Below are 27595 nucleotides of genomic sequence, written 5' to 3'. Positions count from 1 at the left end.
TTGAGGAATCACCACACTGTCTTCCAAAATGATTGAACTAATTTACACTCCCACCAACAGTGTAAAAGTGTTCCTACTTCTCCACATCCTCTCCAGCATGTGTTGTCTCCAGATATTTTAATGATCGCCATTCTAACTGGTGTGAGATGGTATCTTGATGTGGTTTTGATTTGCATGTCTCTAATGACCTGTGATGATGAGCATTTTTTCAAGTGTTTTTTGGCCATATAAACGTCTTCTTTTGAAAAGCGTCTGTTCATATCTTTCACCCACTTTTTGATGGGGTTGTTAAATTTGTTTTAGTTCTTGGTGGATTCTAGATATTAGCCCTTTGTCAGATGGGTAGTTTGCAAAAATTTTTTCCCATTCTGTTGGTTGCCAGTTCACTCTGATGATTGTTTCTTTTGCTGTGCAGAAGCTCTTAAGTTTAATTAGATCCCATTTGTCTATTTTGGCTTTTGTTGCCATTGCTTTTGGTGTTTTAGTCATGAAGTCCTTGCCTATGCCTATGTCCTGACTGGTATTGCCAAGGCTTTATTATAGGGTTTTTGTGGTGTTAGGTCTTATGTTTAAATCTTTAATCCATCTAGAGTTAATTTTTGTATAAGGTGTAAGGAAGGGTTGCTGTTTTAGCTTTCTGCACATGGCTAGCCAGTTTTCCTCACACCATTTATTAAACAGGGAATCCTTTCCCCATTGCTTGTTTTTGTCAGGTTTGTCAAATTATCAGATGGTTGTAGCTGTGTGGTTTTAATTCTGAGGCCTCTGTTCTGTTCCATTGGTCTATATCTCTGTTTTGGTAACAGTATCATACTGTTTTGATTACTGTAGCCATGTAGTATAGTTTTAAGTCAGGTAGCATGATGCCTCCAACTTTGTTCTTTTTGCTTAGGGTTGTCTTGGCTATGCAGGCTCTTTTTTGGTTCCATATGATGTTTAGGGTGGTTTTTCCCAGTTCTGTGAAGAAGGCCAATGGTAGTTTGATGGGGATAGCACTGAATCTATAAATTACTTTGGGCAGTATGGCCATTTTCATAATATTGATTCTTCCTAACCATGAGCATGGAATGAAAAACATGGAACGCTTGACGAATTTGCATGTCATGCTTGCGCAGGGGCCATGCTAATCTTCTCTTTATCGTTCCAACTTTAGTATATCTGCTGCCGAGGCAAGCACAGAAAAGGGTAAGATTTCTTCCTGACTTTGCAATCTGCAGTCTCTGTAATGGATTGCCTGTGATGCACGTCAATTTAGTTTAATATCTATTCAAAAATAGTCTTTCCCCTCTGTGTTCGTGAGAAGGTCTCCTGGGTTGGCAGGATATTTTATTATTTTATTTTATTTTATTTTTTGAGATGGAGTTTTGCTCTCGTTACCCAGGCTGGAGTGCAATGGCGTGATCTCGGCTCACCGCAACCTCTGCCTCCTGGGTTCAGGCAATTCTCCTGCCTCAGCCTCCTGAGTAGCTGGAATTACAGGCACGTGCCACCATGCCCAGCTAATTTTTTGTATTTTTAGTAGAGACGGGGTTTCACCATGTTGACCAGGATGGTCTCGATCTCTTGACCTCATGATCCACCCACCTCAGCCTCCCAAAGTGCTGGGATTACAGGCGTGAGCCACTACACCCGGCCAGGATATTTTATTTTTAATTACATTCCCCCAACATCAGAACCTTGGAAGACAGGGCATAATTGTGTCACTTATCCTTCAGGGGGAGGGCCAGCAGTCCAAAGATGAAGCCTGAATGTCCCAAGACGTACTGATCATCAGTAGTCCAGGGAAACCCTGAGAGTGGAAAGCAGTCCAGTGACACTCTCCTTTTAGTGGGGCAGGGTGGGTGAGAGTGGAGAATGCAAATACGAGTTCTGAGGTCCCCTGAAGGAGGGCTATGGAAAAACACGGTTGTGACTGGGCCTTGAGGGACTGTGGGTTAACCTGCTATGCATCTCACACTTGATTCATGGATCATAGGTTGTTCTTGTTCAAATGCAAATTTTGTTCATTTGGCCCAGACCACGGCCTGAGAGTTTCCAACAGGCTTCTAGGTGGTTCCAACTCAGTGTCTTAGGATCACATTTTGAGTAGCAAGGGATTAGAGGAAGAGAGTGGTGATAATAAAGAGAACTGTGATAATGTTGTGATGCACATCAGATTCTGATTCTGATTCTGGATTGTACAGGATTCTGCTATCTTCTAATGGTATCCAGCCAATTTTTGATGAATTCTCAAGGTTAGACTTCTGGCTAAGTAGGATTCAACAAGGGGCAGGCTACCGTGCCATTCCCCAGGATGCAGATTACCCAAAACTCACTGAAAATCTACCAATAAGGAGACAATTCTATCTCCCAAAGCCTTTCACAGGCCAAGCACTTTATGTGTTTGGAGGGAGCGCTTGGTAAAGCCACCTGCAGAAATGAACTGGGGTTAAAATAAAGTACTTCCAAGGAGTTTAGTTTTAATTAACATTTGGAGGACTGTTTCACTAAACAGGTATACAAACATGCCCCCAGAGCTGGATTGGCAAGAGGCTGACATCTGTCATCAGCCCCCCCAAAATCCTTACCTTTGATATTTAACAAAAATATGGCCTTGAAGGGGTGTGAAATTATCATTAGTCTTATGTATGCACCTGTCAAAATCTGATCCTGCTGGAGAATTCTTACACCTACATGGTCCTTTCCCATGCACGAGGCTTTACTGGGCCTCTTCCCACCTGCCTTTCTTCTGAGCTTCAGCTTAGAACCCTTTCCTGACCAACACTTAAATTAGGTGCTCAGCTGGGGCTTACGAGTCCTCCATGGTAGAAATATACACGACCAGGGTCTTCTCCCCCAACCCAGACCTTTGAAAAATTGCTAAATATGAAGTCCTTATAACAGAGCTTGGCATATAGCAAGTAATATTTACCTTTTGCTAAGACAGAGCAAACAGAGTTTGAGAGAACTTCAGCAGTGACAAGAAAAGGATGGGTTTTGCTGTTGACTCTGAAACAATGTGAAGGACCTAAAGTCTCCTCTCATAATTACCCAGAACTTGAGAGGCTCCTCTAGGACAGGGCTGGTGGAGGCAGCAGAGAGAAAAAGACTAAAGAGAAGATAGGAACAAGGCCAGGCACAGTGGCTCACGCCTATAATCTCAGCACTTTAGGAGGCCAAAGCAGACCGATCACCTGAGGTCAGGAGTTCAAGACCAGCCTGGCCAACATGATGAAACCCTGTCTCTACTAAAAATACAACAAATTAGCCAGACGTGTGGCAGGCGCCTGAAATCCCAGCTACTCAGGAGGCTGAAGCAGGAGAACCACCTGAACCCAGGATGCAGAGGTTTCAGTTAGCTGAGATCACACCACAGCACTCCCGCCTGGGCGACAAGAGCAAACTTAATCTCAAATAATAATAATAATAATAATAATAATAATAATAGGGAATAGGCTTTACTGGGGAAAAGAAAAACTCCCCAGGCAGTGGTTGCCCAAGCTTACCATCAGTGAGGCAGGTGAGGGCTGCTGGGCTGTATGGTTCTGTTCCAGAGGAGAAAGCCTATCCCTTTCCCCTGCCACAATGGGTCCTTCTTCCTATAGGCAGGTATGGGAAAGTGGTCTTGTTCTTAAGGGAATATACAGATTGCATAGTCTTGATTTAGGGAGTTGACTTTTTATAGGAGTTGATTAGGAATCAACTAGGGACCCTGGGGCCTGTGAGTTGTGCAGTTTCCCATGGGGAAATAAGAGAGGACCAGGAGGAAGCTGCCAGCCCCAGGGGAAGCTGAGTGTGTATACTGTCTCCGCCAAGAGAAAGAGGAAGCTCCTGGGGTTCCAGCTGACCCTAGGTGAGCACCTGGAGCCATTCTTGCACAATCTTTCTTCTTATGCAACAGAAAATGCATATATGACTGGTTATCCCTTTTATTTCTCCCTGGGTAAAAAAAAATGCCAGAACTGGCCGGGCGCAGTGGCTCATGCCTGTAATCCCAGCACTTTGGGAAGCTGAGGCAGGAGGATCAAAAGGTCAAGAGATCGAGAACATCCTGGTCAATATGGTGAAACCCTGTCTCTACAAAAAAATACAAAAATTAGCTGGGCGTCATGGTGCACGCCTTAGTACCAAGCTACTCGGGAGGCTGAGGCAGGAGAATTGCTTGAACTCAGGAGGCAGAGGTTGCGGTGAGTGGAGATCGCACCATTGCACTCCAGGCCTGAGCAACAAGAGTGAAACTACATCTCAAAAAAAAAAATAAATAAATAAAAATTGCCAGAACTTTCCAGAATTCTTTTCCCATCACTTATTTTTTAAAATATCATATTCCAAGAGGGACCTTTACTCACATCAGAAATGGCAGATGAGAAAGAAAAAAAAAGAAGTCTGCATGGTAGTAGCATGTATCAGGACTTCATTCTTTTTTTAAGACACAGGATCTTGCTCTGTCGTAGGCTGGAGTACAGTGTTGCAATCATAGCGCACTGCAGCCTTGCACTCCTGGACTTGAGGAATCCTCCTATCTCAACTCATAAGTAAGTTGGGACAATAGGTGCATGCCAGCATATCCAGCTAATTTTCATTTTATTTTGTAGAGATAGGGTCTTGCTATGATGCCCAGGCTAGTCTTGAACTCCTGGCCTCAAGCAATCTTCCTGCCTTGGCCTTCCAAAATACTGGGATTACAGATATAAGCCACCACACCCAGCCTATTTCTTTTCTTTTTATAGCTGAATAGAATTTCTCACTGTATGTATGTAACATATTTTGTGTATCTATTATTCCCTGATGGCATTTGGGTCAGTTCTACCTTGACTATTGTGACTAATGAGGCCATAAACACTGGTTTAGAAGTATTTGTTTGAATACCTGTATTCAATTTTGGGGGTTATATGCCTAGGAAGAGCTATATTGCTAGCTCGTATGATAATTCTGTTTAACTTTTTGAAAAACTGTGATTTGCATCTCTCTCTCTTCTGGTTTAATCCAAAATGGAGAAGACAGTGCTGCTTAAGATAGCTGGCAATTCAGCTGAGGCAATCACTACTCATTAATGTTATGAAACATTTTTCATTGACACTAATTATAAACAGTATTTGTTATTTATGAAAGAACTGGAAATGCTTAAACCGTTGTAAAATGAACTGACTAGCAGTCTTCTCTGAGGTTAGATGAGTATAGGAGGCTTCTGGGTAATCATTTCAGAGGCTCAGGATGTGTGGTGAGTGCAGTGGTTAGGAATCATAAGGAGACAGGTTGGTGGTGAGGGGCAGGGCTGATTTTTACCCTTTCCATGTGTAATATCTAAGCCCGCCATCCCCCAATCCACCACCGCACCCCATCTCTGGCCAAATATCTTCTGCCCACCACTGCAGGCTGATAAGGTCTGCCTCTACCCTCAGGCGGTCCCCTCTTCACCCTCCACCCGCCTTTCTTCCCCTCAGAAAGAGATGCTGAGTAAACCTGGTTTTCTGATTTATACGGCTTTTCCGTATAAATGAGAATCATTATAAATGAGAATTGTATTATAAATGAGAATCATCATTAAAGAATAACTGTGACCTCGCATGTTGTTTATTTAGCCCTGATTTCACAATGGGCAGAAAATCAGACAGCCTTGATATTTCATAATACGCTGGCTTTGCCACACTGAGTTGAAACACAACCCAAGCTTCATTTGCTTCTAGAAAGTACCATCAAAGTACCTCAAATGAGAACAGATTAGAATACATTTCATGTCGGAATATACCATTGGATACATTGGAAAGTATATTTTTGGTCGCTGGACTGGCAGCTCCTTCCTGGCTCTCCATTCTAGTTCAACATCAGGTTCTGGCAGAGGCATTCTCTCTCGTACCCACCAATTCCAACCTCTACCCCTCCTGGATGCCTAGGTCACCATGAATGTTCCAATGCCTTAGCTTTTTTTTTTTTTTTTTTTTTTTTTTCAATTTTCACTGCTTTCCTTTTATTGTCAGTAAACATGAGGCCAGAAGTCCCAAGCAGTGGCTAAGGGGTTAAGAACCTGACTAAAGCATCTGACCAACTTGGGTTTAGTATTACCCTTGCTTCCTACTGACCATGTAACATTGGACTACTTCGTCAACCTCTCTGTGCCTCAGTTTCCTTATCCTTAAAACAGAGCTAGAATGTCTACATCATAGGACACTGCGAGGAGTAAATGAAGTAAGGCAAACCCACTTCTAGCATAGTGCTCGGCAAAGGTGCAAGTAGCAGATAATATTGCTGACATATTCACCCTTTTTGCTCACTACTTTTTCCTCCTCTTTGCTCTCCTGACTCCTTGCCCTTCACCCACACATTCTATTAGTCAGACAACACTAGGCTTGTGTTTTCAGGAAAGGGAAGAGAAAAAGGCGAATAGGGTGTCTCCCCTAGTTCTGTTTCAAAAAATCTGCATTCTTAGGGGAATAGAAAGAAAAATAAGAATTTGAAGAGGGGAATTCTCATTTTCTTAGAACCCAAATCAAAATAAAAGCCACACCAAACCAAAACAAACTAGAAAAGATTCCCCTAATTGGGGGTGCAAAAATGGTAATGAGGAAGCCATGAGGGTTTCTTGATTGGAGGAGACAGCAGACAGGGCCATGGATAACTTCACAGAGATTCCCTGTGCCCTGACACCGGCGCATGTGATATCATATAAATGGTATATGAGCTCTCCTCTGGGGATCTGTAAGCCTATCTGCATAAAGCAGTTCTGTAATGTAAGAACTTTGGAATGATAGGTAGGGGAGGAGGGAGGAGAGAGTAACTTTTTTCTTATGGATCCTGTATGGCTCAGGATTCAGGATGCTCCACAAACATTTAGGAATAACCTACATCAAATCAGTAGGGTATGACCGTACATTTTATAGATCACCTTCAAGTAATAAGAAGAAAGCCAAGACTTTTAGAAACATCTTGGAGTCTGACCTATCCCAAAGTAGGCAAGGGTGAGGGCCATTTTCATTCATATTTAGGCTCCTGGAATATTAAAATGATTAATAAATGATTTTTTAAAATAGTGTTTCTGTTATTTATCATGGCATAACAAACCACCCCAAAACTTAGTAGCTTAATATACAGCTATTCATTTGCTCACAGTTCTGCCATTTGGACAGGACTCAACAGGGACAGCTCATTAACTGTGTTCTGTGGGGCATAGGTTGTATTCATCTGGAAACTTGGTTGGAGCTGTGACATCCATGTGGCCTCTCATTCTCCAGTGTCCCTCTCCACACGGTCTCTTACCTTTCAGTAGTCTAATCGGAGCTTCTGACCTGACAGTTGGGTCCCAAGAAGGCAAACGAAGAAGCTGCCAGATCTAAACCTGGCACTGGCACAGATGGGTTCAGCCGTATTCCACTGCAAAGCAGGTCACAAGCCCAGCCCAGATTAAAGGGAGGAAACAGACTCCACCTTTGACGTGAGGAGCAGCATGAACCTACAAAAACAGCCAGATTCTACCCCACAGGGTTATAAAATTTTATTTTATTTTATTTATGAGATAGGGTCTCGCTCTGTCGCCCAGGTTGGATTGCAGTGGCACAATCACTGCTCACTGTAGCCTTGACTTTCTGGACTCAAGTGATTTTCCCACCCCAGCCTCTCAAGTAGCTGGGATCATAAGCAGGTGCAACCATGTCCTGCTCATTTTTTTTTTTTATTTTTGTAGAGACGAAGTCTTGCTACATTGCCCAGGCTGATCTCAAACTGGGCTCAAGTGATTCCCCTGCCTTGGCTTCCCAAAATGCTGGGATTACAGGTATGAGCCACCGTGCCTTGCCTGTGGTGTATTTTAAATGTTTATATTTAACACATTAACACTTTTAACACAAAAGTATACAATGACTACATCATTAAACTCATTTGAGCATAATGTCCACGTTCCAAATTTAAGGTAGTGCCCAAAGAGCCCTCCTGCTTCCCCCTGATAGCCCTTAGAGTCTGTGAAGAAAGTTCTTTTTCTTTCTAAGTCCCAAATGATTGCATAATTTCAACAGGCACCAGCAATCATTCATTAAATGTACTTGCTTTTCTCAGATAAAGTCTTCTGATTTTAGGTACAGAGAAGTCACCGTGTCTCCTTGCCATAGCATCAGCCTCCTTATTTTCCACCCTAGTCTGTTTGTGTTGCTTAACAATACCTGAGATTGGGTAGTGAAAAGAGACTTATTTGGCTCCTGGTTCTGCAGGCTGGACAGGAAGCATGGCACAGTTATCTGCATTGGGTGAGGGCCTGAGGCTACTTCCACGTATGGCGAAGGCAGAAAGGGGGCAGAGTGTGAGGCGCATGGGCAGGAGGAAGCTAGAGAGAAAGAAGGAGGAGGTGTTGGCTCTTTTCTACCACCAGCTCTCTGACTACTCTCTCATGCCTGAGGGAGGGCATTAATCTATTCACGAACAATCTCTCCCCAGGACCCAAGCACTCCCATCAGGCCCCACTTCCAACACTGGGGATCAAATTTCAACATGAGATTTGGAGGGAACAGACATCTGAACCACAGCAGAGAAGTCACGGGGAAGATCCCTGATTATATCGCTGCCCTGGCATCAGCCTCCTCATCTAAATGCTGGGAGCAGTAACCCCTCCCCAAGCCATCTGCCCCTCCAGAGTGTGTTCAGGGTTATTAGTGCCTGGCAAGCAGGGGCTTCTCCCTGGATGAGAGGCTGGAGTCTCACCTGTAGGGTAAGATGATACTATGGCAATAAATTAACAATGCCAATTAGCGGTGCAGACATGTCTTATAGATCAGAAATGAGGAGGAAGCCCCAAAGGGCACTGAGAAACTTACATCTGGATTTTGGGGCTTCATGTCAAAAGCCTCTGAACGTAGCTGTGGGTAGAGAAGATGGAACTGAACGGAAAGACAGCCAGGCCAGCTGCTAAAAAGTTGTGCCAGTCTTTGTGATAAGACAGAGATTACTGTGGGATCACAGACTGCTATTTTGGGAACATACATTATTTTCTTAAAAGTTGCTTGTATTTTTTATAATTAGGTTCTGTCTTATGTTAACACATTTAAAAAATGCTAGTCTGGTCAGCTGTGCTAAGAGGAACCAAGAAAGAGGTTTTCGTTCAGCTTGCCCAGAGTTTTAAAGGGGAAGCGGCTTCCTAATTGCCTGACACAGTGGAGACAACACAGTGAGATCCTCAGAGAGAAGGTAAACTGAGGGCAACTTGAGCTGGAAGCCCTTGTTTAGAAACTCTCCCACACTGAGATATGTTTATCAAATTGCCTCCATCTCTCCACCCCCACAGTCTGTTAGTGTCCTGGTGGCCCAGACAAGAGGCAAGGAGGGACCTCGATGAACAGTGAGAAGGAAAAGAACCCTGGAATTGGTGGTCCAGGAGTGGAAGGGGTTTGCCCTCCAGAATGGAGCCAGCAAACAGAAAATCTGATTTTAGCAGTCAGAGAGTAGGGGGTGGAAGTCCAAGACAAGCATGAACTTCTGAGTGCCAGTGTGCCCAGGCAGGCAAGTTACCAACTAGTTTTTTCTAGTTAGGGAAGGAAAAGACATATAGATTGCAGGAGGACTTCAACCGATGCCTAGGTAGGGGACATGTGAGGGTTAGTGGGCTGACGTGGCTGCTTAAGCAAACTGGGGCACAGGGCAGAGTTCATATAGCTAACTGGAACTTACAGCAGGGAAGAGGCAGGATTAGGGGTAGAGAAAGGTTGTCGATTGTGGACGCCTGAGGACTGGAAGACCACCCAGCCACCAGGCTGGGGACAGCTGAATCATTCAGGACTCCACCAGGTTCTATTTGCACACAGGACTGGTCCTCTGGGGCTGCTGCTTGAAGAGCTTTGGTAGCTGCAAAATGTCCCAGCCGCAGTCCTGCCCTCACCATCTGCTCCAGTTGTCTACTGAGTAACACACCGCACCAACACTGACTGGCTTAACAACAATCCTTTATTTTGCATTTTGAGCAGTGTTTGGCAGGGACCACTCATATCTGCTCTACAATGTCTAGGGCCTGGGACTCAAAGGCTAGGAACAGCTGGGGACTGCTGGGACATTTCTCTTCCTACAGACTCTGGGCATCTCCCCACGGTCTTTCCCATATTCTCTGCAGTAGTCTCTGGGTAGCTGAATTTAGGGGTGACTTGAGGCTCCAAGAGCAAGGATTTCCAGAGGCCCAGGCAGAAGTTGCAAGGCATTTATGATCTAGCTTCAGAAGTTCTAGGATATGGTCATTTCCACTGTATTCTATTAGTTTAACAAATTGCTAAAACCAGCCCAAATTCTAGGTAAGAAAGTGTAGACCCTACCTCTCAACAAAAGGAGTGACAAATAATTTGCTACCATTTAAAAACCATCACACTGTCTTACCAAGTCCTCAACAAAACCTTCTAACTGATTTGCTGTCCCCAGATTCTCATCAGTGACAGATTGGGAGGCAGCAATGCACAGAGTAGAAAAAGTGAGGGTTTTGGAGGCCACCAGCCAGCCCTGCATCCTGGTTCAGGCAGGATCCACCACTCAGCAACAGGTTGAGCTTGTTAGGTTACTTAACTCAGAGCCCCGGTGTTCTTGAGTGTAAAATGAGGATGATACAATACAGTTTCCAAGAAAATGTACTTCTTGGATCTTCCAGTGTAGATAGCATAACTAACCAATGGCTCTGCCTCAACTGCTGAGCTCTGCTGAAATCCATCCTCTGATATTTATCTCCAGGTTGCTGCAGAGGCCAGCTTCCTAAGGCTGCTCCCAGACCAGGACTGAGCACAGCAGGGATAGCAGGGATACTAAGGCAGGCCTCTTTTAGGGAGATGACAGACCTCTGGGACAAGCCCATTTGGCTGAAGGATTCCGCGCCCCTGTGGCCTTGCTAAACTTTTAGACATGAACTGTATATAACATCAAGTGCTTCCTTCCACCCAGCCTTCCTTCCTTGCTTGCCTCTTTCCTTCACAAGGATCACACCTCAATCCCAGGTCCAGCTCTTTGCCTGTTTCCCTCAAAACTCTCATGCATAGTACTCCCATTTGCCACTGTTTCTGGATGACTGGGACAAACACAACCTCCTATTCATAGGACTGCCAAGATATTAAATTAGTAGAACAGTGCAAAACACCTAGTTAAGCGCTGGCACAGAAGAAAACACTCATTTAACTAACACTTCTTGAGTCTTTGCTGTGTGCAGGCCTTGGTCCTGGGTGTCTGGGACACGATAGTGAGCAAAGCAGACAAGAACACCAGCGCTGCCTGCTTTAAGCTTCTTGCCAACTTCCACCTTTCAACAGGATACCAAGAGCCCTTCAAAGTCTGACCCCTTGGGGCCTCAACACCTCCGACTCCACACCCTGAACACCTGAGCCTACCGTCAGAAGGAACTTCCTTCTTGCTTCCCACAGGTTTGGCTCTTCCACCCCCAATGATTTTGCTCAGCACTTCCTTCTCCGTGAAATGCCTCCTCCTCCCTTTTTCGCTCATCTTCCTTTCTTGCTCATGCCCCTTACGTGACAAACTCTTATGCATGCCGCAGACCCCAGTTCAATGTGAGGTCCTAGGTCACCCAGGCAGAACGTGCTTGCTGGCGTGATCTCGGCGGGCACCTGGTAGAAGCACTTATTACGTTGTGTTATAATTGCGGCAACAGTGTCCCCGCTAACTTGGGAGCAGGGGAATGGCCCAACCACTCTGAATCCCCAGCGCTTGGCCCACGGCAGGCCCTCAGACCTATCTGCGGATGAGTGAATGAGTGTGTGAACCAAGGTCGGTGATTCCCGTGGGGTGAGCGCGGGGCCTGCGGTGCAGGCGCTGGGAGCGGCCCGGCCTGGCTCAGGCGCCGCAGCCACTCAGGGCCAACGGGGACCAGCCGGGGAGGGCGCGGGCCGAATCGCTGCCGCCGCCGCAGGGCGCATGACTGCGGCCTCCGCCCCCGCCCGCCTCCCCGCGCAGTCGCCGGCCGTCGCCTCCCGGGGTTGCGGCGAGCCGGGCCAGCGAACGTCACGGCCCTGCGCGCTCCCTGCACTCTCCCGAGCTGCGCTAGGCGGGCGCCGCGGGCTGCCGGGCGGTGGAAACCGAAACCGAGGCCGGGCCCGTCCCTCCGCGGCCCCGCCCGCCCAGTGCACCGGGGGCCGCGCTCGCCGGGCCGCAGAGCCCAGAGCTGCGCGCACGAACCCGGCGCCGCGAGGGCGCGGGCGCCGAAGGGTCCCGGGTCTTCGGACGCCTCTGCGGTGGCTTTGGTGGCGGCTCCTCCCTCCTTGCAGTTGGATCCCGGGCGGGCGAGGCCCGGTCCGGCCGGTGAGCGGCGCGCAGAATGGGCCGATGCTGCTTCTACACGGCGGGGACATTGTCCCTGCTCCTGCTGGTGACCAGCGTTACGCTGCTGGTGGCCCGGGTCTTCCAGAAGGCCGTGGACCAGAGTATCGAGAAGGTGAGGCGGGGCGGGCTGTGTGTGTGTTGTGGGGTCCTCCAGCGCACCCTCCCACCGCTGCTGCTGCGCCTTGTACGGGGCAGACCGTCTGCCCTAGAGCCCTTCGCGCTTCCCTGTCTTCCAGGGCTTGGTAGGCGAGGGTTAAAGAAGGATGGGGAAGGATGGAGCCGACTGTGTTCTCTCTACAGTAATAAGTAAGGCTATGGATCCTGACTTTTAAAAAGGCTTTCGGTTGTGTTCTGACGTTTGCAACTCTCCCCACTCCTTCCGTCTACACCCCAATCTCAGGTGGGTCCAAACTTGTTTCCCTCCCACTTCATGAAGAAACAGAACTAAATGAAAGACACCGCAGAAGAAGCAGGTTGTGCTGTCTGCTTGCTGTGGCCTTTGAAGTGGTGTGCGCTTCGGGGATGAGAAGTGGGTGTGCGGTCTATTGTGTTCTTGCCTCTGGGCTGGCCAGGGCAATCGGTAGCTGAGCCAGTCCTTAAGGCTGGGTGACATTTCATCCATCAGCCTGTGCTGAACGCCGACTTAGTGGCTTTGTATCTTGTACCAACAGTCTGTGTTGCTTTGTCTCACCATGGATTCTTGTTCTTCTCAAACGGCCATAATTTTCAGGCACAGATACATTTAGATCCCTGCAAGAATCTGAACTTGCCTCTTCCCCGAGATGATTGGGCTGGAGAGCCAGTGCTTTAAGAAGACTTCTCCATCTGCCGATTTCACTGCTCATTTCATCTGCCCTTTCCCCCACATCCACCAAGCTGTATCAAAAGAGGAACAAGAGAGAGTTCCTGGGATCATTTTTTCCTTAAAAAAGAAAAAAAAAAAAAGGTCACTGGAGCAGCAGCCTTTCTTGTTAGCATTCATAACTGCACGCTGAATTTCTACTGCTGTTCCGCACTTGCTGTGGCCAGATAAAGAAGCCCAGGCCTAGTCCAGTTTGAATCACGACACTCTCCAGTTAGTAAAGCTATTTTATTTCAGGCGGCAATGGATATATTCCTTTAACTGAGTTACCAAAAGTAATTAACTGAGCACCTGAAATTTGGCAGTTAAAGGCAATTTTTCAAAAAGCACCATGGCAAAGCATAATGTAATGTTTAAAATTCACATTGCCAAGGACCCACTGACTGAGCATCTTGAAGGTCAGTTTCCTCTGAGCACTCGTGTTCAAGGAAAAAAGAAACGAAATCCTTTCTCCACTCCTGTCCATGTCCAAATCCATGGTGAGATGTGTTTGAGAATGTCAACTCGTGCTTTGGGTGACTAGAGTTAAGAAATCCAATTACAGTCAATATGTGAGTTTTCTTGTATGGCTTTGAAAGGCTTTTTCAAGGGAGGCCTATAGGATGAGTGATCTTCTAGTGGTTCCCATATAGCCAGCCCTTAGATTCTGTGGGTCTCCATTTCTCTGGGTGAGGGGGTGGCTGTAAGACTTGGCTGGGGCCTGAGTTTGTGTTGATACATCCAAGTGTTTTTTTCCATGAGGAATGGACTCATTCTGATAAGTAATGACAGTTTAGGGAAATGGACTTTCAGAGCTGCTCAATTCCAGCTAAGGAGTACTGCACAGTGTATTGTATGAAACAAGGACAGGGCTAGTTTCAGTGGGCAGATGTGGAAGTACTGTTGTCATTAGAGGTAAGTCACACATTGCTATTTTGCTTTTTCCTGAATTACGTGTAGGGTGGTAGGTAGCATAGGTTAGTGGGAAAGAGTAAGGACCTTACACTCCTGGGCATGAAGCCTAGCTTCTACCTTATACCAGCTGGATGACCATGGGCTGTTTAATCTTACTTGATTCATGTTTTTCCCATCTGCAAATGGGAATAATAAGGACAATGGTCACGTCTACTTTCTCAAATAATTCTTATAACCTTAAGGAGTGATCTTTCTGGAATATAGTTAGTGCTTTATAAATGATAGCAATTTTATGTTTATTAGAAGCCACACAAAGAAAATACATGGGATTTGGAGTCAGATTCCATATGTTCAAATCCTGTCATTACTATTATAAGCTTTATGACTTAGCTCAAGTTACTTATCTGGTTCTCAATTTCATTGCTTGTAAAAGTGGAGAGATAACGAGATGTTAGCTAACTTGGGCACAGCAGTACATTTACAGTGAAACTCACAAAGTGAAACTCTGGGTCCCTCACTTGCACAGACCCTTCCAAAGCCCTGTACCTAATTCTGTATCCCAATTTTTCCTTTTTCTCAAGAAGGGCCCTTCAAATTGTATAAGTTTCAGGACCCACAAAAACGGGATTTGTCTCTGCATGTGTATTATTGTAGGACTAAGTATAAAACACTTAGAGTGTTGGGCACAGAATAGGTGATCAATATATGGCAGTCATCTTTATTGCCACTATGGGAGAATTCATTCATAACTTGATTCTAATCTAGTTGTAATACAATCTACTCTGATATTTCTAGTTCTTTGCTTTTTCATGTGAAGATTGTCCGTGCCCTGACTTGTCTACATCAAAAAGGGGAGAGGGAAAAGGGATGAAATTCAAATGAGTAGGTGTGGGAAGCTCAGTAAGATAATTCCTGTCAAAAAAGTTGTCTCAAATGATCATTGTCCTTGAACCCTGCAGTGACAACAGGTAACTGAAGACAGACTTTTTATTTTGGCCAGTGAATATAGTAGAAAGAACCAAGACAATTTTGTTTCATTATTGGCCTCAACGGTGACTGCCTTATATCAGGCAAGGCCTGTAATTGTTTCTGCTTCAATTTTCTCATTTTCAAGAGAGGCATTATAGTACCTCTCTTCTCTTTTTCCCACACTCTCTTCCTAGGGGTATTATGAGCATTAATAAGGTATTTCCTTGCAGGCATCTGGGGCTTCATGAAGAGAGAGCTTCACAGAGACCCAACACTTCCTTTTCCTCCCTTAGGCCTGGAAGGGCAGGAGTTTATGTTACATTTCATCTGGTAGCCCAGTGAACTTCCTTGACACCCAGTGCAGTGCCTGAGATACATGTTAAATGCCTCTTGACTCACCTGTGATCATTTTAATAGAAAGGTGTCCTCAGAATCAGCAGAACTGAGTCAAACTTTTTTTTTCTGTCCCTAAGGATTTCTAGGGCTAAGCTGAACAAGCAGAATAGCAAGTTATTTAATCTCTCAAAGCCTCAGTATCCTCATTTTGAAAATATGAATAATAAGGATAAGAATACCTATGTCATAAAGTTGTCATAAGAATGAAATAATATGATTGCTATAAAGCACCCAGCACAATGCCTCACAAATGCCTGAACGTTAACATTTGTTAGGTCTTTTTTTTGTTTGTTTTTTGAGATGCTAGGCTGGAGTGGAGTGGCATGATCTTGGCTCACTGTAACCTCTGCCTCCTGGGTTCAAACAATTCTTTTGCCTCAGCCTCCCGAGTAGCTGGGACTACGGGTATGCAACACCATGCTCAGCTAATTTTTGTATTTTTAGTAGAGGCAGGGTTTCATCATGTTGGCCAGGATGGTCTTGATCTCTTGACCTCGAGATCCACCCACCTCGGCCTCCTAAACTGCTGGGATTACACGCATAAGCCACCGCGCCCAGCATTTGTTATGTCTTTAGCTATTATTTGTCATCTATGAATTGGAATTGGACTTACACAAGCTATGGTTCCTTCTAGCTCCAAACTTCTGAGATCCCAGGCACAGTGACCTTTAAGAGCAGCTATGACACAGGCACAGTGACCTTTAAGAGCATCTATGCAGTTCAGAATATTAAATTTGCACTCTTGATCTCTACAGACGTGATGGCAATTTGACTATCTCCCAGTAATAGGGATGCAGAACTGGCCACAGTCAGAACTGGCCAACAAGGGATGGGCTGGCAAGGGAACCAGTGGGATACTGGAGACTGTCTATACCTTTTACTTCCTCCTCACACGTCAAGGCAGGACTGTAGCATTAGGCCTCAGAGATGCAATGAACAAGACAAATACACTTCCCCTTCGTCTGGACCTGAGGCTTAGGCAAGTCAGTACCAGCTGGTTTCTTTCGGGAGCCATAGCAACTTTGGAGCTGTTCTACTGATGCCTCGAGAAGTAAAATATAATCACTGATAACCAGACTGCTTTGATCGGTGACTATATGGGATCTTCTTTTTAAAAGTCAAATCAGTAAAACATCTTTATCAATGTATACATAAAGGCATTCAGCTATACATAATTAGAAAGGGCTCCTTCTTGCATATCTACTTCATTTCCCGAGTTGCCTCTATTCAAAGAAGACTTAACTTAGTCTAAAATTTTTCTTGATCAGAAAAAAGCAATAAAGATATCTTAAATCTCTTATCTTACTGTCAAGGAAATTGAGGCTCAGGGAATGGAAGTAACTTATCAAAAGACAAATGGAGGGGGAGGGGTAGAGCTAGGCGCGCCAGCTGATCTGATCCTGAACCCACTTTTCCCATCTCAAGGATGACCATACATCCCATTTGCCTGGCATAGTCCTACCTGGTTTCTGTGTACCTGTTGTTCTGGTGTAATCATGAACACCCCCTTTCCTCCAGAAAATTTCCACTTTGGACAATAAATTCTATGGTCACCCCCACTACCCCATGCCACATTGTTCTTACAGACAACAATGTATCCCAATTCTTGGCTCCCTAAGGAGTTGAGGCCTACTCAAGCTAGCTCAAGCAAGATGGGATTCTTATTTTTTTCTTTTCGTAAATCTGGAAAGCTCATAGAAATCAAAGGGCAAGAACCACGGCACAGTAAGGCCTCCTGAGAGGACAATTGGAAGTGGAAGGTCAGCAGGAGCCAGGCACACTCTGTCTCTCCTCTGCTTTCTCCACCAACAGGCTTCCTCTGTTTACTCGGCCTGGCTCTGTCCGCATCGGGGCTTGCTCAGCCCCGCCTCGGTGTGACTTTCCAGCTGCTGATCTCTCATGGACATGCTTCGTCGCTTCGTTTCTCTTTTCCAAGTTTGTAATGGAGCAATGTGATTGGCTCAGCACAAGAAGAAACCACAGCGCTGTAAACAGAGGCAGTGTCATTAATCTCCTTGCAAGATTCTCTAACTCCTAAAATTATCCAGATTATTTCCTGGCTTTTAGAAACACGATCTTGTGATATCAAAATCATGTTAAGTTTCTTTCAGTGTCTTACTAATTCATGTTGACTATGAGTGCATTCCTTATTAATGATTGAGACAATACAGTAGACCCCCAGTTGTCAGCTTAATCCCTAGACTCTAGGAGATGCACTTAGGAAGATTTAGAAAATGCCAGACCCCACCCCAGACCTGCTGAATCAGACTCATTAGGAACAGAACCCACGTTAAAGTGCTTATCATAAAACCCGTTACTGGAGACAGGTTGCTGTGGGATCATAATCTGCAATTTTAGGAACAGGCATATTTTAAAAAGTTGTTTATACTTGTATAGTGATTATTTTAGCCCATGTCTTCATTCCTTAAGATGATGATTCTAATTGAGGATATTACTACTAATAATTACTGTTAATCTGCAAGTTTACTTTAAAGGAAATATTCTTTGGTGAGGAGGGGAAGGTTCCTGCATGTGGAAACGTCTTTGCTTTATTGTTTAATAAAATACAAGATTTGATTCTGTCAGGCCACAGTAGAGGGGCCATCTGTTCTGCCAGACATTTGCTTGTTTCCCAGGAAGAATCGGGAGGTGGAATTATAAGCTCATTAATGAAAACACAGGATGTTGGCCAAGTGACTAGACATTCCTGGCCATATCACCAAGATATGTACTATCTATACATGATCCACTAAGGAAGGGACCATTTCTAATCCAAATTGATGACTGGAAAAAACAACCAAGGGAAACTGAAGACCACTTTAGGTGTTTGCTTTCTATATCTAAAAGCACCTTTAGGTACGTGCTTTGGCAGTCATTCTTTTATTTGGCAAGTATTTACTGAGTGTGTATCATTTGCAAGGCAGTGTGCTGAGAGCTATGGATATAACACAACAAGAGGCAGTCTCTACACTTACAGATGTTCTAATCCAATTCAAACTCCTGGGCCCCTTCATACTCTTAAAAAATTACGGAGGACCCCAAATATGTTTCTGTGGGTTATACCTATTGATATTTACAATATTAGAAAATGAAACTGATATGTATTTTTGAGAAATTTTTAAAACGGAAGAATACATAAGCACATATTCCAATATGACATCATTAAACATCATGTGGCCTCTGGAAAACTCCACTCTATACTCAGAAAGAATAGAATAAAAAAGGCAAATGATACCTTAGTATTAATATAAAAATAGTTTTGACCTTATGGGCCTTCCTGAGAAGGTCTTAGGGCCCCCCGAGGGATCCTGAGATCATCCTTTGAGAACTGTTGATCTAGTTTTCATTTAATTAATTATTCTGATTTTTAGACTATTTTAAAAAATAGATTATATCAGTTTTATATTCCTGTAAGGCCAGTTTGGAAGCTGTATTGTTAATGTTTTCAAACAACCAGGATTTTGCTTAGTGTGTCTTTCATTTACTGTGTCCTTTTAGCTTTCCCATGAGTCCAGTGTTAAAAACAGTATTTTAGGCCATCAATAATTCCGATTCCACAATCTCCTGTCTTTTCCTGAGTGCTGATCATAGTAGACAAGAGCATTCATATCTCTATAATTGAATTACTCAATAATTCCCTTCTAGCCTCAGCCCTGCGGGGATTGTCAACCCCTATGATGTAGTTTGGTATTTTAATCTAGTATGAAAGCTCTCCTTGAAGGTAGAGGTCCTATCATATTTAGTTTTATGTCTTTTCTTACTGCCAAATGCAATGTCTTATATCAAACAGAGGGTCAGTAGGTATTATTTGGATGAGCAGAGAAAACTCTGTCTTTGGAAATGATTTGGTTTGCATTTTGTTGTTTAGTCTCACATTTTGTCGCACTCTGTAGGCCAGTATCACATTTGTCTCATGAATGATGCATACCTTTAAAATCTGGAAACTTCACCCATTGGTCCAGATTTCCAGCTTCTCTTGAAACATGGGGATGTTCTTTGGTGCTGGCCATACCAAGCTCTGTGTGACAGCTGTCAGGCCAGAAAAGAGGCTGACCCTTAGGAGAGACCTACCTTCCCTGTTTCCTGCTGTCTTAGTCCATTCAGGCTGCTGTCACAAAATAGCATAGACTCGGTGGCTTATATACAATAGAAATGTATTTCTCACAGTTCTGGAGGCTGGGAAATCCAAGATCAAGGCCCCGGCAGATTTGGTGTCTGGTGAGGGCTCACTGCCTCATAGATTATGGTCTTCTCACTCTAACTTCACGTGGTGAATGAGCTCTTTGGGGTCCCTTTTATAAGAGAACTAATCCCAATTGAGAGGGCTCTACGCTCATGACCTAATCACCTCCAAAGGCCCTACCTCCTAATCTCACCACCTTAGGGGAAAGGATAGCAACATAGAGGTTTTGAGGGGATATAAACATTCAGACCACAGCACCCACTGTTCTTTGCACCCTTATTGGCTCCCAAGGCCCAGTGAAGGTGTCTGTTGCTGTGCATGTGCTGTTATCTTTGTTAGAGTAGAGGAATATCTCTCTGTATCTGACACTCCTTAACAAAAGAAGGAAGATGAAGGCTAGCTTGAGAGGATCATGTGTTTAACAGAAATGGGAGAGGGTGTGTTTCTTTGTAGAAATAAATATTGTTGTTGGGGTTTGACATGTAAACAAATGTACCAACCCACGACCTGTATCACTCATTTGTCCTAGCCTTCTGGTCCCTTCAGCTTCTGAATTTTACACACTTTCCGGAGAGAGTGTGAGGCAGAATGCCTTTGTTAAACTAATGTAATCACTCGCTGCAAGCTCCATTTTTTTATATTCATGTTTTTGATTGACAATTCAGAATTGAACCTATTTAGGGTATGCAACATGATGTTTTGAGAGAGATATAGATATAGACAGATATACATAGTGAAATGGCTAAATCAAGGAATTTAACATACATACATGTTACCTCAATCGCTTATCTTTATTTTGAACACTTAAAATCTAATCTCAGCATTTTTCAAATATACAGTGTTTTGGGTTTTTTGTTTTGTTTTGGTTTGGTTTTATTTATTTATTTTTTTGAGATAGGGCCTCTCTCTGTCACCCAGGCTGGAAAACAGTGGCGCAACCATGGCTTACTGCAGCCTTGACCTCCTGGGTTCAAGCCATCCTTCTGCTTCAACCTCTAAAGTAGCTGGGACTACAGGTGTGCACCACCATGCCAGGCTAATTTTTGAATATTTTTTTGTAGAGATGGAGCCTCGTTATGTTGCCCAGGTTGGTCTCAAATTCCTGAGCTTAAGCAATCTTCCCACCTTTGCCTCCTAAAGTGCTGGGATTATAGGCATGAGCCACTGTGCCTGACCCAATGTATTATTCACTGTAATCACCATGACTTACCATAGAGCTCTTGAATTTATTCATATCAAACTGAAATTTTGTGTCCTTTGACTAACATCTCACCAGTCCTTCCAGCCCCCACAATTCCCATGTTAAGGATATTTTCTTTTAACACTGTACTTCCGATAATCAACAGTAATGGAAGAGGAGACATAGAAATAGGTAGGTGATGAAAATATTATGTATTTCAATTTTGAGAGAGAAAATCACAACCAAACAGGTTGCAAAATAGTGAGATTGGCTGTACAAGTTACACACAGAATGTGGGCCTTGTTTCCATGGCCTTATTTCTTATTTATTCACACCTTAAAATCCTCTTTCTCGCCACCCACATATATGTTTCTCCCCTCTCCCAATTTTCACTTGGTTCTATGTTTAAGTTTCTATCCGGTAGCTGCTTTTTTTCCCGTTTAAGTAATCCGTTCTCAAACTTGGCTGCACGGTTTATAATCACCTAGAAACTTTCAAAAATCAATTAGTATTTTGTAAAAGGCGAAAGATTTATGCGATCTGAAGAGAAAGAAACCAAAACATTAGTGGGTATTTTGTAGCAGGAGGTTTTTTTGGGATTGCCATTCTACCATACGTAATTAATAAACAAAGTAACAGCTCAGCTCACCCATGAGCTGGCATTTGAATCTGAACTATCAGAACTCATTAGTTAAAATTACGAGAGTTACAATTAAATCAAAATGAGTTAAGCAACAGTGACATAAATAAATGAATGCCAATACATTTTTACTGAGTTAAAATAAGGTCAGGGAATAAGAGTAGAATGTTAATGGCAGTTTATTTCATTTAGCTTAATGGAGAATAAGTATAAACAGTGGAAATAAATTACTGCAGGAGTCTGGGTTGGGTTTGCTTCACTTCATGGAGCAATTTTAAAAAGCAAAGCAAATCAATTGGTGTTTTGCCATTTGATGAGTTTTATTAATCCGGAGTCCAGTACACAATTAGGCCAATACACCATCCATACACAATTAGGCCAAGCTCTCCAAGTTGGTCTGCATTATCTCTGGGTGAATTTAGACTGTGCAGATGGTAACATGGATGCTTAAGTTGTGTTTAATTATTAAATAGCACTTTACTGACCTTAAGGAACAACCAGTAGTGCTCTTGAGTTTCGAAACTTTCCTTAAAAGTATTACGGTTTCCCGTGAAAGCCTAATGCATTCCCTGAGTGCTTATTTTTATCACTTGGAAGTGGCTTACATCAGGACAGCTGGTTTAATGATTCTCATGGTGTTGCCTTCCTGAAAGACTGCTGTCAGGCTGACTTGGATTGTGGCTGTATTAAATCATGTCAGTGTTCAGCTTTCAAGCTAATCCAGGCTGCATCTGATCCTTCATCTACAGGTCAGGTGTCAGCCTGGCCAGCGACTCTATGTCCACTATACACAGCTCAGAGAGGCTGTTCTCAGTTCTGCCTCTGCCCAGCCTTCTGTGAACCCAAATGGAAGCTTATGCTGGTTGAAAATTCTTTTACTTTTGTTTTAAAACAGTCTCCCTTCATACATGGTAAAAACTATTATGCTTCTCCAGTAATTCAAGAAATGCAAGTTCAAACAAGAAGAGCTATTTTGCCACTACTAAAGAAGCAAAAATTTCTGAAAACCTTGAACACCAGTATTGGGCTGGATATCCTGAAATGATTGCTCGGACACTGCTTTTGGAGCAACGCATTGATATTCAGAGGCTCATGAGTTCATGAAAACTTTTTGTCCCTAGACCCAATAATCCCACTCTAGAAGTCTATTTGAATAAATTAGTCACTGATTTTTTTTCTGGGTGTGTGGTGCCTCACCCCTGTAATCCCAGCACTTTGAGAGGCCAAGGCAGGTGGATCACTCAAGGCCAGGAGTCAGAGACCAGCCTGGCCAACATGGTGAAACCCCATCTCTTTAAAAATACAAAAGGTAGCCGGGTACAGTGGTATGCACCTGTAATCCCAACTACTCTAGGGCTGTGGCATGATAGTCACTTGAACCCAGGAGGCAGAAGTTGCAGTGAGCCAAGATTGCACCACTGCACTCCAGCCTGGGCGACAAGAGCAAGACTCTGTCTCAAAAAATATATATATTATTCACTGATTTGGACAAATATATTCAAGAACATTTACTTCAGCATGAAAACACCACAAAGTCCTATAGTAAAAGAATGATTAGGCTGGGTGCAGTGGCTCACACCTGTAATCCCAACACTTTGGGAGGCTGAGGGGGGTGGATCACCTGAGGTCAGGAGTTCGAGACCAGCTTGATCAACATGGTGACCTGCCTGCAGCTGCCCCCCACCACTAAAAATAAAAAATTAGCCAGGTGTGGTATCCAGCACCTGTAATCCTAGCTATTTAGGAGGCTGAAGCAGGAGAATTGCTGGAACCTGGGAGGCAGAGGTTGCAGTAAGCCGAGATTGTGCCACTGCTCTCCAGCCAGGACAACAGAGTGAGACTCCATCTCAAAAAAAAAAAAAAAGAATGTTTAAATAAACTGATTTGGCATATTTTATAAAATAAACTAATACAGTGGATTAGTATACAGACGTTAAAACAACAGTTTCAAAAACTATTTAATAACATGATGTGGATTATAGGGAAATTAAATTTTCTTCCTTTTACTGTCTTCATTGTCCAAATTTTCTGTAACAAATACGATGGAATTGGTAGGGAGTGGATGAAGTAACATTTACCTTATTTAAAGTAACAATAGGGCTGGCTCAGTGGCTCACACCTGTAATCCCAGCACTTTGGGAGGCTGAGGCGGGTAGATCACCTGAGATCAGGAGTTTGAGATCAGCCTGACCTACGTGGTGAAGTCCTATCTCTACTAAAAATACAAAGTTAGCCAAGTGTGATCGTGCGTACCTATAATCCCAGTTACTCGAGAGGCTGAGGCAGGAGAATCACTTGAACCTGGGAGGTGGAGGTTGCAGTGAGCCCAGATCATGCTATTGTACTTCAGCCTGGGCAACACAGTGAGACTCTGTCTCAAAAAAATTAATTAATTAAAAAAATAACAACAATCGATAGCCTCATTTCTGAACAGAAATTGGAGGCAACATGTGACCTTTTCTGCACATTTGTAGTAATATTATCTGCGACTTTAAACATCTCTTTTAATATGAATATAGAAATTTCTATAGATTGATAATTTATCATGATTTCTAGATATTTTCCCCTTAGATAAATATGATATTTTATTGCTTACAAGTCTATTTTGTTTTTTGTTACCTCAAGGAGTTTTCAGAATTCACCAATAAAATGGAAGGTGAAATTCTTTTTCTACCATTATATCTTCAATACCTAGAACTGTGGCTGGCACAAAGCAATTGCTAAGTTAATATTTATGAAAGAATGAAAGAGTTTCATCAATTTTAAGGTTGCGAAAATCCTATGCTATGCTTGCTATGAAAAAGGATGTTATAAAAAAATTCATTAAAACTAAAATTGCTAAAGACAGATCTAACAGACTTAGAACTAATACTTATGTGCCTTTGGCATATTACTTATGCATAAAAATGAACCCTGCTAATTCCAAACTAGTCTTAACCATTTGTGAAAGGAGGCCAGAATATCTCCTTGAAAAATAATATTTGCATCTAAGAAAGTTACTGTCTCTTCTTGATTCTGCAGTACTGAAATTCAGATCACCTTTCTGTCACATATTATTTAGAATATGTAGCATTTTGCCACATTGAAGACTTTACCAAGAAGAACGAGGTAAACAGCAGATGATGAATGCCTGGCACAGCATTGTGCTATATGCTACGGTATCATCTGTTTCTTCATTAATTGTTTATTGTGTCCCTTCTGTGCCAGAAACCATATTGTGTGCTGGGGATCCATGAAAAAGATACAGTCCTTAGTATCAGACCCAATCTGATACTAAAGACCAGTAAACACATTTTCTTTATAAAACTTGTGAAGTTTCATGAAAGTAATGAGAACACACAGCCCAGAGGGGCCTTCTGAGAGATGGCGCTTCTGAATTGAGCCCTGAAGCCCAAGTAGAAGTGAACCAGGTGCTGCCGGCCCTGCAGAGACTTCTGGGTGAAGGGCAGTGAGTGACTCAGGCCAAGGCACTGCCTGAGAACTTGTGTGGTGGCTGCTAGGAAACAGTAGATGGCTGCGTGTTGCTGGTGCATAAAGTGCCTACCAGGAAATGACAGATAGTAACAGGTGATGCGGTTGCATCAGATCACAACAGGTCAAGGACTGAGGACTTTATCCTGTGAGCAGCAGTAGAGTGTCTTTTCCATTAGGCACTTGTGACAGGCTTCTCTGAAGGCTGAGGTGAATGAAGCAATTGAAAGGAAGAAGGCTGGAGAGAGGGAGACCGTTCAGGAGCAAACATACAGTATTGTCACAGTCCAAGCCATGATCAAATGAGCCTTGGGGTAGAAATGGGGAAGAGGAGAGGTGAAATCAGCAGGACTTAGTGATCAGCTAGGGGAGAAAATCATGGGTCCATTTTAGTCATGTTGTCTTGGAGCAGCCTGTGAGATGTTCAGATGGGGAGATTTTAGCACGGATTTATGCCACTGGAAGGATCCAAATAATTTCAGGCGTCAGCTGTTTGTTAGACTGAATTACTGGGTCTTGCACATAATTTTTCACTCCCTGTTACATGCGTGTTGGTTTTGTGCCCTTAGCTAAATTTCTTCCCACAAACAGGGCCTATGCCTGTTTGCAGGGCATAATCCGGGCACATAGAAAGCTCTTAATAGGTACATATTGGCTGATTAACTGAAAAGTATGTCTTTCAGTCCAAATTATTAATTTAGCTGTTGACACTGTGAAATTCACTCTATAACTTGATAATGTTCCAGTATTTCGTTTTAGTGGTAGTGCCACAGTATTGTGCATGGAAAAACCCATCGTGCCTGTCTTGGTTAAAATCAATAAGCAACAGTTATACTGTGACTCCACAATGCCAGTCTTAGTATCTAGAGTCACACTGTAAAACTGATTTAAGACCTTATGCTGATTTTTCATTTAGTGTAACTAAGAAGACTCAGCTGATTACAAGGTTTGTCTGGTGGCTGTCACCATCACAGCAGAACCCTCAGTGAGGAGGATCAGTTGTTCCCAAGCCATGGCTTTCTGTTCAGACTGGCAAAGGGCGCTTTTGAGCCGGACACTAGCTCCTTGTATCTGGTGGAATAAATGATTTTCTGTGCCAGACAGTCCGCAGTCTTGAGGCTGAGATTATTATTTGTTGGTTTCTCAGGCCTGCCTTTGCTGAGCAGTCTCCTGGGAGTATACACTTGAATGCTCTGAAGATAATGAGAAGGGGCAGAAATTAGAAATTTAAGTCAAAACGGAGCCCTCTCTGGACCATCTTGTGGCAGGAGGTTCAGGTGCTTTCTTTGGACACATTAGCGTAACAGGGGCTGCGCTGCCACCTAGAAACTCTGGAGTTGAACTTTCCCTTTCTCGGTTCCTCATCTGTGGGCTCCTGACTGGGAGCTGACTATGATCTCACACAGCTGCCTGGTTTCCTTTCCTCCACCTGACAGGGGTGACACTCCAGGAAACCCTGAGAGTTCAGAGTCCAGAGAGTTCAGAAGTTATGGCTTCTCCATAGTTTCACTGTCCCTCTGGGCTAGAGTTGCCAAATAAAATACAGGACACCCAATTACATTTGAATTTCAGATAAACAACAAATAATATTTTAGCATAAGTCTGTCTCGTGATATTTCAGTTTAGTCTGATGTATCAATTGTTAACATCCTGTCATATTCACTTTATCTCTCTGATGCACTTTTTCTTGAATTATTTGAATGTAAGTTGTAGATAACACATACTTTGTTCCTAAATCCTGCAGCATGTATCTCCTATGAATAAAAGCATTTTTGACATAGCCCATTCAATATTTGGGACATAATTACATCATAAAATTATTTGTTGTTTATCTGAAATTCAAATTTAACTGGGTATCTCAGGTTTCATTTGCTAAATCTGGCAACTGTACCCTCAGGGTGTCATGGGGTGGCAGCTGCTAGATAGTGGAGCATGGGCTTTGCAAACCTGCAGACTTGGACTTGGTCAGATTTGATTTCAGTTACTGGCTTTGTGACTTGAGACAGCCAGTGCCACCATTTCTTTGTCTGCAAAATGGGGATTTTTATTTTGTAGTATCAATGTGAAACTCAGAGATAATACACATTATAAAGCCCCTAGCACAGCTCCTGACTTTAGCAGACTCACAGTAAATTGCAGCTGGTGTAGTAGTAATGGTAACTAAATGGTAACTGTCTTTCTCTGAGCTGAAAGTGAGAAAACAAAAATAAAGACAACTGTTTTAGAAATGTTGACAGCTGTATTTACAGCTTCCCTCTGTTCTCTCATTCCCTCTCTCCCTACTTAGTGCACTTGCACGCGAGTGCACATACACACACGTGCACACATACACACACACACACACACACACACACACACACTCTCCAACACGTGATCTACTCTGGGATTGACAGAGGTTTCTTGACAAACATCCAGCTTGTAAGGTGGAAGGAGAAGGAAAAGCCACCATTCTCGAGGGCAAGATTTGAATGGAGTAAAAGAGGCTGTGAGGATTTGTCTGGGTGCCATTAACTCAGCTAAGAGGTGGCCAGAGAAGGGGCATGGGAGTGGAGGCAGACAGAGGAGAAGCCCCGCCTGTAAAACAGTCGGATTGGTTGTGACTCTGGCATGCTGTCGTCAAGGACTGTTTTTACTGTTCTTGTTAGTTTTTCATTTGCTTTGTTTCATTAAGAAGTCAAACGTACTAAATGTTTATTTCTGTCCTGAAAGTTGGAGGAACAAGATCGGGTCAGACTCTTTACA

At 43.6% G+C, this 27595-nt stretch overlaps 1 protein-coding gene and 1 non-coding gene across 2 annotated transcripts in view; one reads left to right on the top strand and one right to left on the bottom strand.

The window, feature by feature from the left end:
- Positions 1-1070: 1070 nt before the first annotated feature.
- On the bottom strand, positions 1071-1177 carry LOC120363738 (U6 spliceosomal RNA). The gene has a single exon (XR_005579191.1). It is a non-coding gene; the product is annotated as a U6 spliceosomal RNA (small nuclear RNA).
- Positions 1178-11963: 10786 nt separating this feature from the next.
- The window catches only part of SCARB2 (scavenger receptor class B member 2), a 56525-nt gene continuing 40893 nt past the window's right edge, over positions 11964-27595 (top strand). The window contains exon 1 of the mRNA XM_003931998.4: positions 11964-12370. Coding sequence (XP_003932047.1) covers positions 12254-12370 — 117 coding nt within the window. The 5' untranslated portion in view covers positions 11964-12253. The remainder of the gene's footprint in view (positions 12371-27595) is intronic.

The sequence above is a fragment of the Saimiri boliviensis genome, chromosome 3, assembly GCF_048565385.1.
Source record: "Saimiri boliviensis isolate mSaiBol1 chromosome 3, mSaiBol1.pri, whole genome shotgun sequence".
Taxonomy (NCBI): domain Eukaryota; kingdom Metazoa; phylum Chordata; class Mammalia; order Primates; family Cebidae; genus Saimiri; species Saimiri boliviensis.
This window is presented reverse-complemented; position numbering and strand designations above follow the sequence as displayed.